The 12,512-nt window shown below is 35.9% G+C and overlaps 1 protein-coding gene across 3 annotated transcripts; it reads left to right on the top strand.

Moving 5' to 3' along the window:
* Positions 1-1,223: 1,223 nt before the first annotated feature.
* On the top strand, positions 1,224-11,753 carry LOC104224119 (protein fluG). Of its 3 annotated transcripts, none has more exons than XM_070165092.1 (19): positions 1,224-1,620; positions 3,830-4,081; positions 4,388-4,453; positions 4,559-4,673; positions 4,748-4,853; positions 5,075-5,231; positions 5,411-5,506; positions 5,703-5,751; positions 6,100-6,371; positions 6,913-7,085; positions 7,179-7,391; positions 7,801-7,921; positions 7,992-8,044; positions 8,221-8,350; positions 9,143-9,288; positions 9,491-9,679; positions 9,915-10,147; positions 10,963-11,105; positions 11,582-11,753. In XM_070165092.1, the coding sequence occupies exons 1-19, from the start codon at positions 1,456-1,458 to the stop codon at positions 11,642-11,644; spliced, it is 2,742 nt and encodes a 913-aa protein (XP_070021193.1). In that variant the 5' UTR covers positions 1,224-1,455; the 3' UTR covers positions 11,645-11,753. The 3 variants fall into 3 exon arrangements, with proteins under 3 accessions (XP_070021193.1, XP_070021195.1, XP_070021194.1); XM_070165093.1 differs by having other exon boundaries at positions 1,482-1,620; positions 3,868-4,081; XM_070165094.1 differs by lacking the exon at positions 7,179-7,391 and having other exon boundaries at positions 1,227-1,620.
* Positions 11,754-12,512: the final 759 nt, after the last annotated feature.

Here is a 12,512-nt window from a genome sequence, read left to right as displayed (position 1 = left end):
TTAGGCTAAGCCTTTAGTTAGGTGATTGTTTGGATCACTTCTAGTAATGGTTAGGGTAGCCTACATCGCTTCGCTTCCTTATGTGCTGTGTTAAAAGTTTTCTATATCTATAAATTTCCAAGAAATGGAAATTGCGAAATGTTTTAATAAGATCTTGTTGATGTAATAAATAATTTTGGCACACAATAGGTGTTAGGAAGACTTACCTTAACCCAAATAATATTGCACGCGTTGCAATTAAGAGTTCATCCAAAATTAGAGGTGCTTATTGGGCGGACATTTATGCTAACGGTTTGGCTTATCGGTTATCGATTTATAAATGTAGTAATCCGCTAGCCAACCAATAAGACATCGAGTGAATTGGTATCGAATTAACGATTTTCGGATGACTTATCGGATTAGTGATTAAGGGAAAATTTGGAGTAAAGCATCACATTTGCTTTGTCTTTGTAATGATTCTGGATGAAATAAATGAAGCCTTTTGTATTGAAAACTGAACTAACTGAGTAAGACTAGAAAATAGAAATTCAGTAAAGGCGCTCTTTAAAGCTGAACTAACTGAGTAAGGCTAAAATTTCTTGACTTTGCTTTGCTTTTGTAAATCAAATTCATTCAAAGATGGAGTGGGTGTAATATTTGGGCAACGAAATTATAAACCACCTTTAGATTAAATCATATACTTGTATATATGAAGTAGCAGACTAGCAGTACTACTCTACCGGTCTACCACAACTAACTTAAATCCAATCTACATCTGTTGCTAGATATGACGGGTTCATATACCTTGGGCCGACTAATAAATATTACTTTATATACATATTGGTAAAAGCATAAATAAGGCTTGGCACACTTATTTTTAAATGATCTTTTATTCTTTTTAGCTATGTCTTCATAAATAATGAAATACAGTCAAAATTTTCTATAACAATCTCGTTTGTTCCGATATTTTTTGGCTGCTATAGTGAGGTGCTGTTATAAAGAACATATATTATAACATAACCTAAAACTCGATTCTGAAAAAACTTAGTTTTTACAGTGAATAATTGTTATATAGAGATAATACAACCAGAGTTTGATTGTATGCATTGACCACGTTTGTCATACAAATCATTCAGTTACTATTGATTATTAAGATTTGATATCAGTACAACTTATTCGGTTATAATTGATTATTTAGACTTGATAATGTAAAACTTTACACACTTGTACAGACATAGAAGCCACAAAAATAGTATTTGCCAAATTAGTCGCACCTGAAAATCTTAACTTTCCTTAATTATCGAAGAAACGTATTCCCTCTTTTTGGCAAGCACATTCAGACAATAAAAAACTACGTATAGTACGTGCGCGTGTTGTATACACAAGCTGGTTAGCAAAATTGCTATAAATAAATAACAAACGGTAAAGCCCAAGGATTTGACTCTGTGTATCTGATTTTGTGAAAGGGGAGAAAAAATGGAGAGATTTGCAGAGCTGAAAACAGCAGTAGAATCAGTGGAATTAGTTGATGCTCATGCCCATAACATTGTGGCACTTGACTCCACTTTCCCTTTTCTCAACTGCTTCTCCGAAGCCTCCGGCGACGCCTTATCCGACGTACCCCATACCATCAACTTCAAGGTCAACTCTTCTCCTACCCATTTCCTTACTTGCTTCCCTCCCCCCCACCCCCAAAAAATATTTTTTTTCTCTCACAATCTATAGATACGAGAAGTACATGTATTTGTTGTATTTGCGAGTTTGGGTGTCTGCACGTTGCCAAAAGATGGCGTAAGCTGTAACTATCCTGGTCTGAGGTAATAGGCACCCAATGGAATAGTTGAGACCCGTACGTGGGCTGATGTAAGGTAGCTGGTGGCTTGGATATCACCATTATAAATAAATAAAAAAGGGAGGAAAAAAAGGGGGGGGGGGGGGGGGGGGGAGTGTTCGACACTATCTGTTTCACTTTCAGAGTTTATGAGAGGGAAAGGGACATGACATTTAAAGCTAAAGAAAGAAATAAAACTTTTGAAATTTTTATCTTAAACATGTGTGGCTATCAAATTTTTGAAACTTGTGATCTTAAATGAGTATTTCATAACACTTGTCTAGCTATTAAAACTTCTCAAAGGTAAAAAGGGAAACTCAAAGGTAATTGTTTCTAAAATATAAAAATATGTCATTCTTTTTACAACGCATTATACGAATGTCACATGGAGTATAACATATCAAAAGTATCCTGAGTAACTAGTAGTGACTATCTTTATGCTTTATTACTGTTAAGATCTGGAAGAAGATTTCTCGTTGTGTAGAAAAGACTTGAACTTTCTTGTATGAAAATGTGAAGGCATTCTTGAAAACTTTGAACTTATTTTAAAGGCACAACAGTTTAATCGTGTCGCAAAGGATCAAAGTTATGAGACTGCTCAAAGATAGGTCGTGCAATTCGGTGCCAGATCGATCTAGCATCACCAATTTATTGGAACCACATATCATGAAGATAATATGTAGTGCTTGGGAAGCAGCATTCATTGGTTTTCTGAGGCACTGAGAGATAATTTTCCTGGTTCTCCAGTACTGCGATGGGGTCATGCTCTTCAAGTTATAGCCATCTTATTTATCGTGATATGTTGGTGCTGCAGTAAACTTTGTGGGGACATCTTTTGCTCAAGCAATTAGCTGACCAAGGTTGCTCAGATTTGTTGCCATAAAGGGGGGTTGGCGTAAAGGTAGAAAGATTATTAGGATAAAGAGATTTATAGATTTCCTTTAAGCAAAAATGGGCTTCAATTTGTGCTTGAAAATCCTGAAAATCAGGGCTTGGTTTTAGCCGGAAAAGCAGTGGCCAGAATAAGGAAAGAAAAGAAGAACTCTTGGAATCACTCCTGGGGTCCTTAGACTTAGTCAAACAATCCAAAGGAAATAAATTTGCGTATAAAATTTTCTATTTGGCCAAAGAATTGAGCATTGCAGCATATATCTAGACTCGCTTAAATTACATTACTGTTGCAAAGCAAATTCAAATTTTTAAAGCTCTAAGTAAAAAAAGGCAGCCCAGTGCACAAAACATCCTGCATTCACGCAGGGTTGGGGGAAGGGCCGCACCCCTAGGGGTGTGATGTAGACAGCCTACCCTAATGCAATCATTAGCTCTAAGTAGTCTGTTATTAGAAAATTTTAATTTTCAACTAACTTCAGGAATCCAGAAGATTACCAAGACTATCCGTGGTACTGGAAAATTCCAGAAACCAATTAATTAACTGGAAACTATAAGATAATAGAATAAGAGTGAAAGACATATATAAACTCGATTTTCTGATTACAAGTCAAGATAAGCAAGCCTCCAAATTTAGCAGATTCTTTAAAGTTGTTTTTTCTTTGAGTATTTTACAGACTGCATGAAGATCATTCCGCGCTTGGGTAGGACAGAAATGCTCCATGGATGTTATTTTTCTTAATTCAGATTGTACAAGATAGTTATAACACAATGCTGCTAAGACCAATAAATGTGATATAAGTCTTGGCTTCCTGCCGTAATTTTGTTTTTATGTCCTTTCTTGGCAGCATGTTTGTGTTCCCCATCCATTACGCTCAATGATGTGTCTCACTTTAGTACATTTGGGGTGAAAAGGTCTTACATGAAAGTGTCAACTTAACAGTCGCTAATTATTTTGATATTGGAGTTATTTCCGTTGTTTCTGGCCTAGAACATGCGCAAACATGTTCCTGCCATTACCTTTTTGTTTATTTATGTGGAGTCATGTTAGCTTTGTTATTCATGAATCTAGTTCTAGACATTTATCTTTTTGCTCTTTGCAATTCTTCTTTTCATCGTATCTTCATTTAGAGAAGCCTAAAGGAAATTGCTCAACTCTATGGCTCAAGCTTATCCTTGCATGCTGTTCAAGAATCTCGCCAGCGCTTTGGGTTGGAGTCAAGCTCTGCTATTTGCTTCAAAGCTGCAAAAATCTCTGTATTGCTTATTGATGATGGAATTGAGTTGGACAAAAAGCTTGACATCAAATGGCATGAAAGTTTTGTACCAACAGTTGGTAGAATACTACGAGTTGAGCATGTTGCTGAAAAGATTCTTGAGAAGGTAATGATTAATAATTATTTTGCAGCATACTGCATTTATTGAATGTGTTTGTGGAATCATGCGGATGAACTAGGAGGGACTACAAATGTAGTGGAGGGACTAGGAGTTCTTGAATCATTCTACGTTGGTTTTTCTAAATGTTGATATCTCTGGCACAAAGGGAGTGTGCTAATTTTGTTGACATATTATCATCTCTAGAACACTCTTTTTTGTTAAACTCCTTCTACGCCTGTTAGTTTTGTTACTCCTTCTACGCCTGTTAGTTTTGTTAATGTCTTTCTCCTCTCCTGTGCTATTATATTCCAGGGTTCAAATAGAACAACATGGACACTGGGATCATTCATGGAGATTTTCACTGAGGAATTGAAGTCATATCCTTTGATTATCTGTCAATATTTTCCAGAATAGTGCGAAAACATTTGCTTCTTGTTGCTAAGGAATTATGGTTCCAAAAGTTTTTCCTATCTTTTTAATACAGTAGCAGATAAAGTTCTTGCATTTAAAAGTATAGTAGCATATCGCAGTGGTCTTGCAATTAATACAGAAGTCACTGAAAAGGAGGCCGAGGAGGGTCTGAGTGATGTGTTATCTGGTGAGTGTTGCGAATTGTGGGGTTGTAATAGACCACAATTGAGCAGGTCATTCTGATAATTTCTGTGTTTCCAGCTGGGAATCCAATCCGAATCTCAAATAAGAGCTTCATTGATTATATCTTCGTACACGCGTTGAAGGTGGCTCAAAGTTATGACTTGCCAATGCAAATACACACAGGGTAATGAAAAGATTGTCTTTGAAATAGATATCTCGATCTCATTCTTCTTTCTGCATTTTCTAGATTTGATCAAGTCAACAGTTTTTGAGCCTTTTGCTGCTTGCATGATATTCGTCTTATTCAAAATTACAAATCAAATATGAGATGTATGCAATTAGATTTTCTTTTTGTAGTATCCTCCTATTCCTTATCGACAACGTTGTTTTATTTTTTCATTTCAGTTTCGGGGACAAGGATTTGGATCTGAGGCTAGTTAATCCCCTTCATCTTCGAAATCTTCTTGAGGATAAGAGATTCTTGAAGAGTCGGTTAGTGCTTTTGCATGCATCCTACCCGTTCTCAAAGGAAGCTTCATATCTGGCTTCTGTGTACCCCCAAGTGAGAATTTTTGTCCTCCATCTGAAGTTATCAACATGTAGATCTTATGTATTAACACAGCTTTGACTTGGAATTCTGTATTACCTGCCGCATAGAAGACATTTCAACATCTATTAATGACAATGAAGATTGTATTTTTTTCCCCTTGGTTCTCTCTAACAGGTCAATGTATGTTACAGGTCTATCTTGATTTTGGGTTGGCAATTCCTAAACTTAGCTTCCACGGGATGATATCCTCAGTGAAAGAACTCCTGGAGCTTGCTCCAATGAATAAGGTTGTCCATGTACTTAAAGATACACTTGAATAGTACCTTACCTTGTCCAAATTATATACTGAAGTACCTAATAACTTATCTTTATAGTTCAGGCTGCAGATTTATCTATTCTTAGGTTAATTACTCTTTCAGAGCTTTAATGATTGCTCCAGTTAAACAGCGAACATTTTCCTATGTAATGTTCGGATTTCAACAGGTTATGTTCAGCACTGATGGCATCGCATTTGCTGAAACCTTTTATTTAGGTTTGTCCTGGATTCTTTTTTTTTAAACCTCGTATTATTGGAACATGACATGACAAGGAAATACTTACTTCAGAAGCTGTAAGGAAGGAAAAAAAGGTTTAAACAATTTGTCGAATATATTCAAAAAAAAGAAAATCTTGCTCGATGAGGTGCGGAAAAAAATTTAAGAGGCACATTTATCACCTTGATCAAGGAAATAATTCCTTCAGAAGCTGTAAGGAAGGAAAAAAAAGGTTATTGTCAGACAACAATAACCAGCTTGGGTTGCAAGTTAGCTATTGAGTTATTCCTATTTTATCTTCTTTCTAATCTGTAATTAGTACAACATGGACTCCGTTTCTCCGGCAGGTGCAAAGAAAGCACGTGAAGTAGTATTCTCTGTTCTGCGCGATGCATGTGTTGATGGCGATCTTTCAATTCCAGAAGCTATTGCAACCGCTAAAGATATTTTTGCAGAGAACGCAAAGCAATTCTACAAGCTTGATGTTTCTTCAAAAAATTCCGATGTAAAACCTCCTTTATCATCTTCCTTCCAAGAGGAAGAGTTAAATAGCTCATTGAAGGATGTCACCTTTGTTCGTATTATTTGGATTGATGCCTCTGGTCAGCATAGATGCCGTGTAAGCTTTGCCTTGTCCATTGATGTTACTGCTTTTCACTTAAGATTATGAATTATTTAATGATGTGCTTTTCGATGCCTGCGACCACCCAAATCTGTCCCACTTTGAGAAAATGCAAGAGGTTTGTATAACAAACGGAATTGAGCTCAATCTGGGCTGGCTCCTAGTCTTTTAATTGTGTTACAGAGTGTATATAGACTTCGTTCTTAGTTCGCACAAAGCCATATATAGGTAGCAGATTTTGTTGGATTCCTTCTTTATTTCTTTCCTTAGTTAGCACCTAATGTACTGTATTTATACATTGCTTAGCTATTGGAACAACATGCAAGTTATTCTCTCCCTCCTTGTACATGGTGTCTATTACCAAATATCCGTGATTGTATCTGATGTTTTATATAGGGCAAGTACAGGACGTTCAAGCCCTTTATACTTTTCAGGCTTTTCAATTACCTTCAGTACATGATATTGGGAAATTGCTTGAGTTTCTATGCTCTAGTCAAAAGTGGATTGAATTTGTTCATGTCTTGTGCATCAATTACAGGTTGTTCCACAGCAGCGCTTCTACAGTTCTGTGGGAAAGCACGGTGTAGGCTTAACTTGTGCATGTATGGGCATGAGTTCAACATCTGATGGTCCTGCAGTGGATACTAATCTCACCGCTTCAGGAGAAATCAGAATTGTTCCTGATTTATCTACTAAATGCAGACTCCCATGGTACTGCTTAACGTCTATAAGTGCTTGAGAGATTCACTCTTTTCTTTATCCTTTTGAATTTTAGGTTTTAATTTTAACCTCCATATGCTGTAGGTTGTCGTCATGGATTTTCTCTGACATGGCATATATGATAAGATCAGAGATGACCCTCTTTCACTCATTCAAATGCTTAGCTATGGGATTCTGTCATCTGTCTTCTTATTGCCTTCTTAAAACAATACTGAACCTTCCCATTTTCATTGAATGTCTAGTTAACCGGGCGGAACTCCAATATCTGCACTTGCAAATAACCATATGTGGTATGGGGTCAGTTACCTGGTCACTAACAGCAGAAGCTCAATATAATGAAGTTAAATAGGATTTAAGTTAGCACTACTAATATATTCGAAAATTATCGGGATAAGGTAAAAGGTAGAAAAAATAATCAAGAGAAAATTTGGATGTGAATCATCCGGACAAATCTTTTCCAGAAATATTGATGCAATTTCTTCCATGATATCATGTGATAGTGAACGTGTAGGAAACAGATAGAAGATAATAGTACAGTGATTTTTCCAAAGTTGTACACACATTGAGTCCATTGTCCCACTATTTGTTGTATCTTGTATATGACAAACGTATGGACCTTGGAATGGAAATTATTCAATCCAGTTTCTTCTAACTTGGTTTGATTTATTGTTACCAGATCAAGTTTAATGTGTGTCTTTTCATACAGGGCAAAACAACAAGAAATGGTTTTGGCTGACATGTTCATTGAGCCTGGTAAAATTTGGGAATATTGTCCAAGAGAAGCATTACGCAGAGTCTCTAAAATTTTAAAAGATGAATTCGACTTGGTATGTTTAATATCTTTTTGTGCAACATCTGAAAAATCATATATCTCTAATTTTATATCTACATGTTCAGGTCGTGAATGCAGGCTTTGAAAATGAATTTTTTCTTTTGAAGAGTGTATTGAGGTATGTCAGTCAAGCTTTCCCGTAATATTTTGTGTTTAGAGTCTCTTTCGTATTATTGTGAGTTATGGTTTTCCTCCTTAATGTGTTTTGAGTTTGGATTTTCTCTTCCATGATATATGTGTATGGAGATTCTAGTCTGTAATGTGTTAGAGTAAGCATATAACGAAATTATACAGGGATGGCAAAGAAGAACGGGCACCATTTGACCGGACTTCTTACTGCTCTACAGCAGCATTTGATGCTGCATCCCCAATACTCGAAGAGGTTTTCGCTTCTCTTCAATCATTGAATATTATTGTCGAACAGGTGAGTTTCCATTTATTTGACTTGCAAATTTGATCTTTCTCACATTGTTTGCGTACAGTGCTGCGGATATAAGGAAACATTTTAGCATGCTTTTCCTTTTTTTAGTTCGATGAAAAAGCTTGATGCTGTATAAGAGTAGAGCTCAACCAGAGGAATTTATCCGGTTCTTTAAATCTAACACCACTACTCAACAGAGAAAAATTGCTAGTTATGATTGTATTATTTCATGAAAATATGTACTATATTTTACTACTGTTAGTGCGCTCTCCTTTCCCAGAGAAGAAGCTGAGAAAGTATTGGAATCTCTTTTTTTATTAACAGTGACGATGGATAGTCAATACCTAAAACAACAGTAACATGTTTGTTTGATGTCATGGTTTACATGGATAATTATTTCACAAACAACATTAAATACCTTTGGCCCAGCTCTTGAAAAAGAAAGAGAAGAGAGGGAATATAAGGAAAAAGAATGATGTATTTCATGTTAATCAATCAACAAATCAACTATACCTCAATTTCGAATTAGTTAAGATTGGCCATATGTATCCTCAAAAACCATTCTGTTCTTTTCAGGTCCATCAAATTAGCAGTTCAGTCATATGGTCCACGTAGCATGTTCTCTTACAGTTTTATATATATTATGGTGTCATGGCATAACATTCCTGCAATATAAACTACATTATTTTTTCTTTTTCCCTAAAAATAAGATGATAGAAAACATATTTTGCTGTACTATTTTTCAATTCAATAAAGACTCCCCCCGCCCTGATGTTGTCTCCTTCAAATATACAGTTACATGCAGAGGCTGGGAAAGGTCAGTTTGAAATTGCTCTGAAATACACAGATTGTAGTAGAGCAGCTGACGGCTTAATTTTCACACGTGAAGTCATCAGAGCAGTTGCAAGGAAACATGGGTTGCTGGCAACTTTTGTGCCAAAGTAGGTAACACAAGTAAATGATGTTCCTTTTCCATTATTTTTCGAAGTTACTTTTCTGATTATAAATTTACTTTACTTTTGAAGTAGCTTCTCAACTGCAAGGCACTTATGCATATGGACCCCAATTTCTATAACTTGTACTGCATGAATTATTGCAAGGAGTCCTCTCATCAGTTTGTTACCTTGTGGCACTTTTTTCTAGGTATGCATTAGATGATATTGGCTCGGGATCGCATGTGCACATCAGTTTGTCCAGGAATGGAGAAAACATTTTTATGGCATCTGATGGATCAAGTCGGTATGGGATGTCAAAGATTGGGGAAGCTTTCATGGCTGGGGTGTTAAATCATCTTCCTTCCATATTACCATTTACTGCACCACTTCCTAATAGGTCAGAGACTTTCTACAATTTTGAATGTCTGGCTTTCTTTACATCTATTGGTGATTGGTGTATGCTCTTTTTCAACTATTCTGTTCTGAAAACAATCTCTTTTTCGTTGTTGTTATACGTGGAAATCGCTTGTTTTCTTGAACCTTAACAGTAGATTATATCTCACTTTTCTGTGTTATGGACTTAACTGCGAAAAGATGAAATAAAATCTTTTAATACTTCTTCCTACATGCAGTTATGATCGCATACAACCTAATACATGGAGTGGAGCGTACCTCTGCTGGGGGAAAGAAAACAAAGAGGCACCATTAAGAGCTGCTAGCCCTCCTGGAGTTGCACATGGCTTTGTAAGCAATTTTGAAATTAAAACATTTGATGGATGTGCAAACCCATACCTCGGTCTTGCTTCCATAATTACTGCTGGAATTGATGGCTTGCGGAGAAACTTAAGCCTTCCAGAACCAGTAGGTAAGTTAGACGTCTTACAGTAAAATCTTCCATGGTATATTAACCTCTAAGGTCTTTTTCTCCGTCTTGAACTCCATGTTATATTATAAATGCTTATGTAAAATTCTAATTTGAACTATAATCTATCAATATTTGTACCTAAACTTGGCATTTAGAATCAGAACAAGGTCCTTCCACGTTTCCCATTTAAGTCCATCTTTATTGCTACCTTTTGGATCTTTATTAGCTTAAGTTTGAGCTCTAGTTTAATAGAGCTGTGCATATCTTCTAATTTGAACAGATGGAATTGGGAATGTTAACCATGTAAATATACATCAATTCCTAGTATTAAGATGCCATTGTTCTCCTCTCTTTGATATGTCACGCCAAAATATGTTTGTTAAATATTGAGCTACTTTCATCCATAATATTGGACAATATATTCACTTATCTGCAAAAGAAAAAAAGGAAGGAAAAAGGGTAAATAGAAAGAAGAAACTAATGACAAGGGATTCTCTTAACGAAGTTGCAAGTGAGTAAATTTTGCTAGCCACTGAGTTTTCTTTGCAAGTGAGTAAATTTTGTTAGCCACTGTGTTTTCTTAGTTTGGTTAGAGATGAATAGCGCGAGCATTACTCTATTCATATATGAGTACTTTTATTGTCAAAAGCACATGGCGTGCAACTTCCATAAATGCCTTTATCATAAAAATCATTGCTAATACTTGAACACTTGCTGAAGTGAGTTATATAGATTTGATAACTCAATTTCCATGTTCACATGCGAGATATTTCCTCTGTTATCTGTCATTTCCACTTTGTTTTGTTGTGAAACAGATGGAGATCCTGATATCCTTAAAGAGAATCTTCAAAGATTACCAGTCTCTCTTGCTGAATCTGTAGAAGCTTTAGAGAAAGATACGCTTTTCAGAGATATGATTGGGGAAAAGCTTTTGGTTGCCATAATAGGAGTTCGCAAGGTACGTTGCAAAGGTCTTCATATATACATCGCTATGCTAGGAAGAACTGCTTCCGCTGATAAAAATTTTCAGGATAATGAAATAAAGAATGATTGCGACTCATCAGCATTAGCTCAGATGTAGTTATACCTTTAGAATTCCAGCACCCTTATTTTCCTTTGATACTACTCAATTATACAGTCGATAGGATATGATTCCAATTGATCAGTTTGATGTTTAAAGGCGGTAAGACTTGGATGTGCAACTGTATTAGGCCTTAATAGTCAAATTTATCGACATAAAGGATGCCCGATTCTCCTTTTTGCATAATTTTGATTCTGTTCTATATGAACACAATTGCTAAAAGTAGTTAAATTGCATTTTTCCTTTGCAAATCACGCGATTTATTACTAACAATATTGATTAACTGTACTTAAAATCCTTTCTGTTCTCTAACATTTGCGGACATGCTGAGAATGATGTTCTGTGTTTTGCAGGCTGAGGTGAAGTACTATTCTGAAAATAAGGAAGCATACAAGGACCTCATATACAAATATTAGTTTGATCATATCTACTGTGAGATCAGTACTATTTTCAATTATTATCAAGCATCAACTGATTTTGCTGTGTCCTATCTAATTTCTTTCATTTATGCAATTGCTTAATAAAGCATTTTGGCAATTTTAGTTCCTTACTTTCGTATAACATCGAAAGGGAACCTTTGCGTAACTGGTAAAGTTGTTGGCATATGACCAGGAGGTCACGGGTTTCCACATCTTACATAAATACATGGTAAGACTGCGTACAATAGAACCTTGTGGTCCAACTCTTCCCCGGACCTCACGCATAGGGGGAGCTTAGTACACCGGGTTGCCCTTTACTTTCGTATATATGTACATCGGGCTGCCCCTTACTTTCGTATAACTTCCTATTATGCTTCTTGTTAGTAAAGATTAATAAAAGAATAATCTTTTGCATATATTAGGTGGGGATATATTCTGAGGTACTTCAACTTTAAATTTTGAGATTAATTTAAATATCATGATGCATTGAGCATGCTAAAAAGCAAGGATATAACATGTATTCATAAGGGATTTTTACATTCCTATGCCATATAGTAAACTATATTACCCTCCATGCTTAACTTTTAATATAATTATCTTTTATATACCTAATTACCATTTATGTACATTTTAGGAGTTTTAATGATATTAATTAGTCGGGGGATTTGCATCTATACTCGCTTTTTGGGTCACGTTTTAACTTGTGCCCGCTTTGCAAAAAAAATTGCAAGCGTACCCACTTTTTCACGTAACTTCAGCATACAGGGCTGAAGTAGCAAAGACAATCACGCAAAACTTCAGCATTCTAGTAGACGAGACTGAAGTAGCAAGTGTGTTGAAGTTTTTGTTTGTAATTGCTGAACTT

The sequence above is a fragment of the Nicotiana sylvestris genome, chromosome 12, assembly GCF_000393655.2.
Source record: "Nicotiana sylvestris chromosome 12, ASM39365v2, whole genome shotgun sequence".
Classification (NCBI taxonomy): Eukaryota; Viridiplantae; Streptophyta; class Magnoliopsida; order Solanales; family Solanaceae; genus Nicotiana; species Nicotiana sylvestris.
The sequence above is the reverse complement of the archived record's forward strand: the minus strand, read 5'-3'. Positions and strand labels throughout refer to the sequence as shown.

What these genes read in the sequence shown, in the direction of transcription:
- LOC104224119 (XM_070165092.1), top strand. Translation starts at nt 1,456, where the DNA reads ATGGAGAGATTTGCAGAGCTGAAAACAGCAGTAGAATCAGTGGAATTA. An exon ending in TGGCTTCTGTGTACCCCCAA is followed by an intron (nt 5,232 to 5,410) that starts GTGAGAATTTTT and finishes TGTATGTTACAG; the next exon opens with GTCTATCTTGATTTTGGGTT. An exon ending in CCATAATAGGAGTTCGCAAG is followed by an intron (nt 11,106 to 11,581) that starts GTACGTTGCAAA and finishes TGTGTTTTGCAG; the next exon opens with GCTGAGGTGAAGTACTATTC.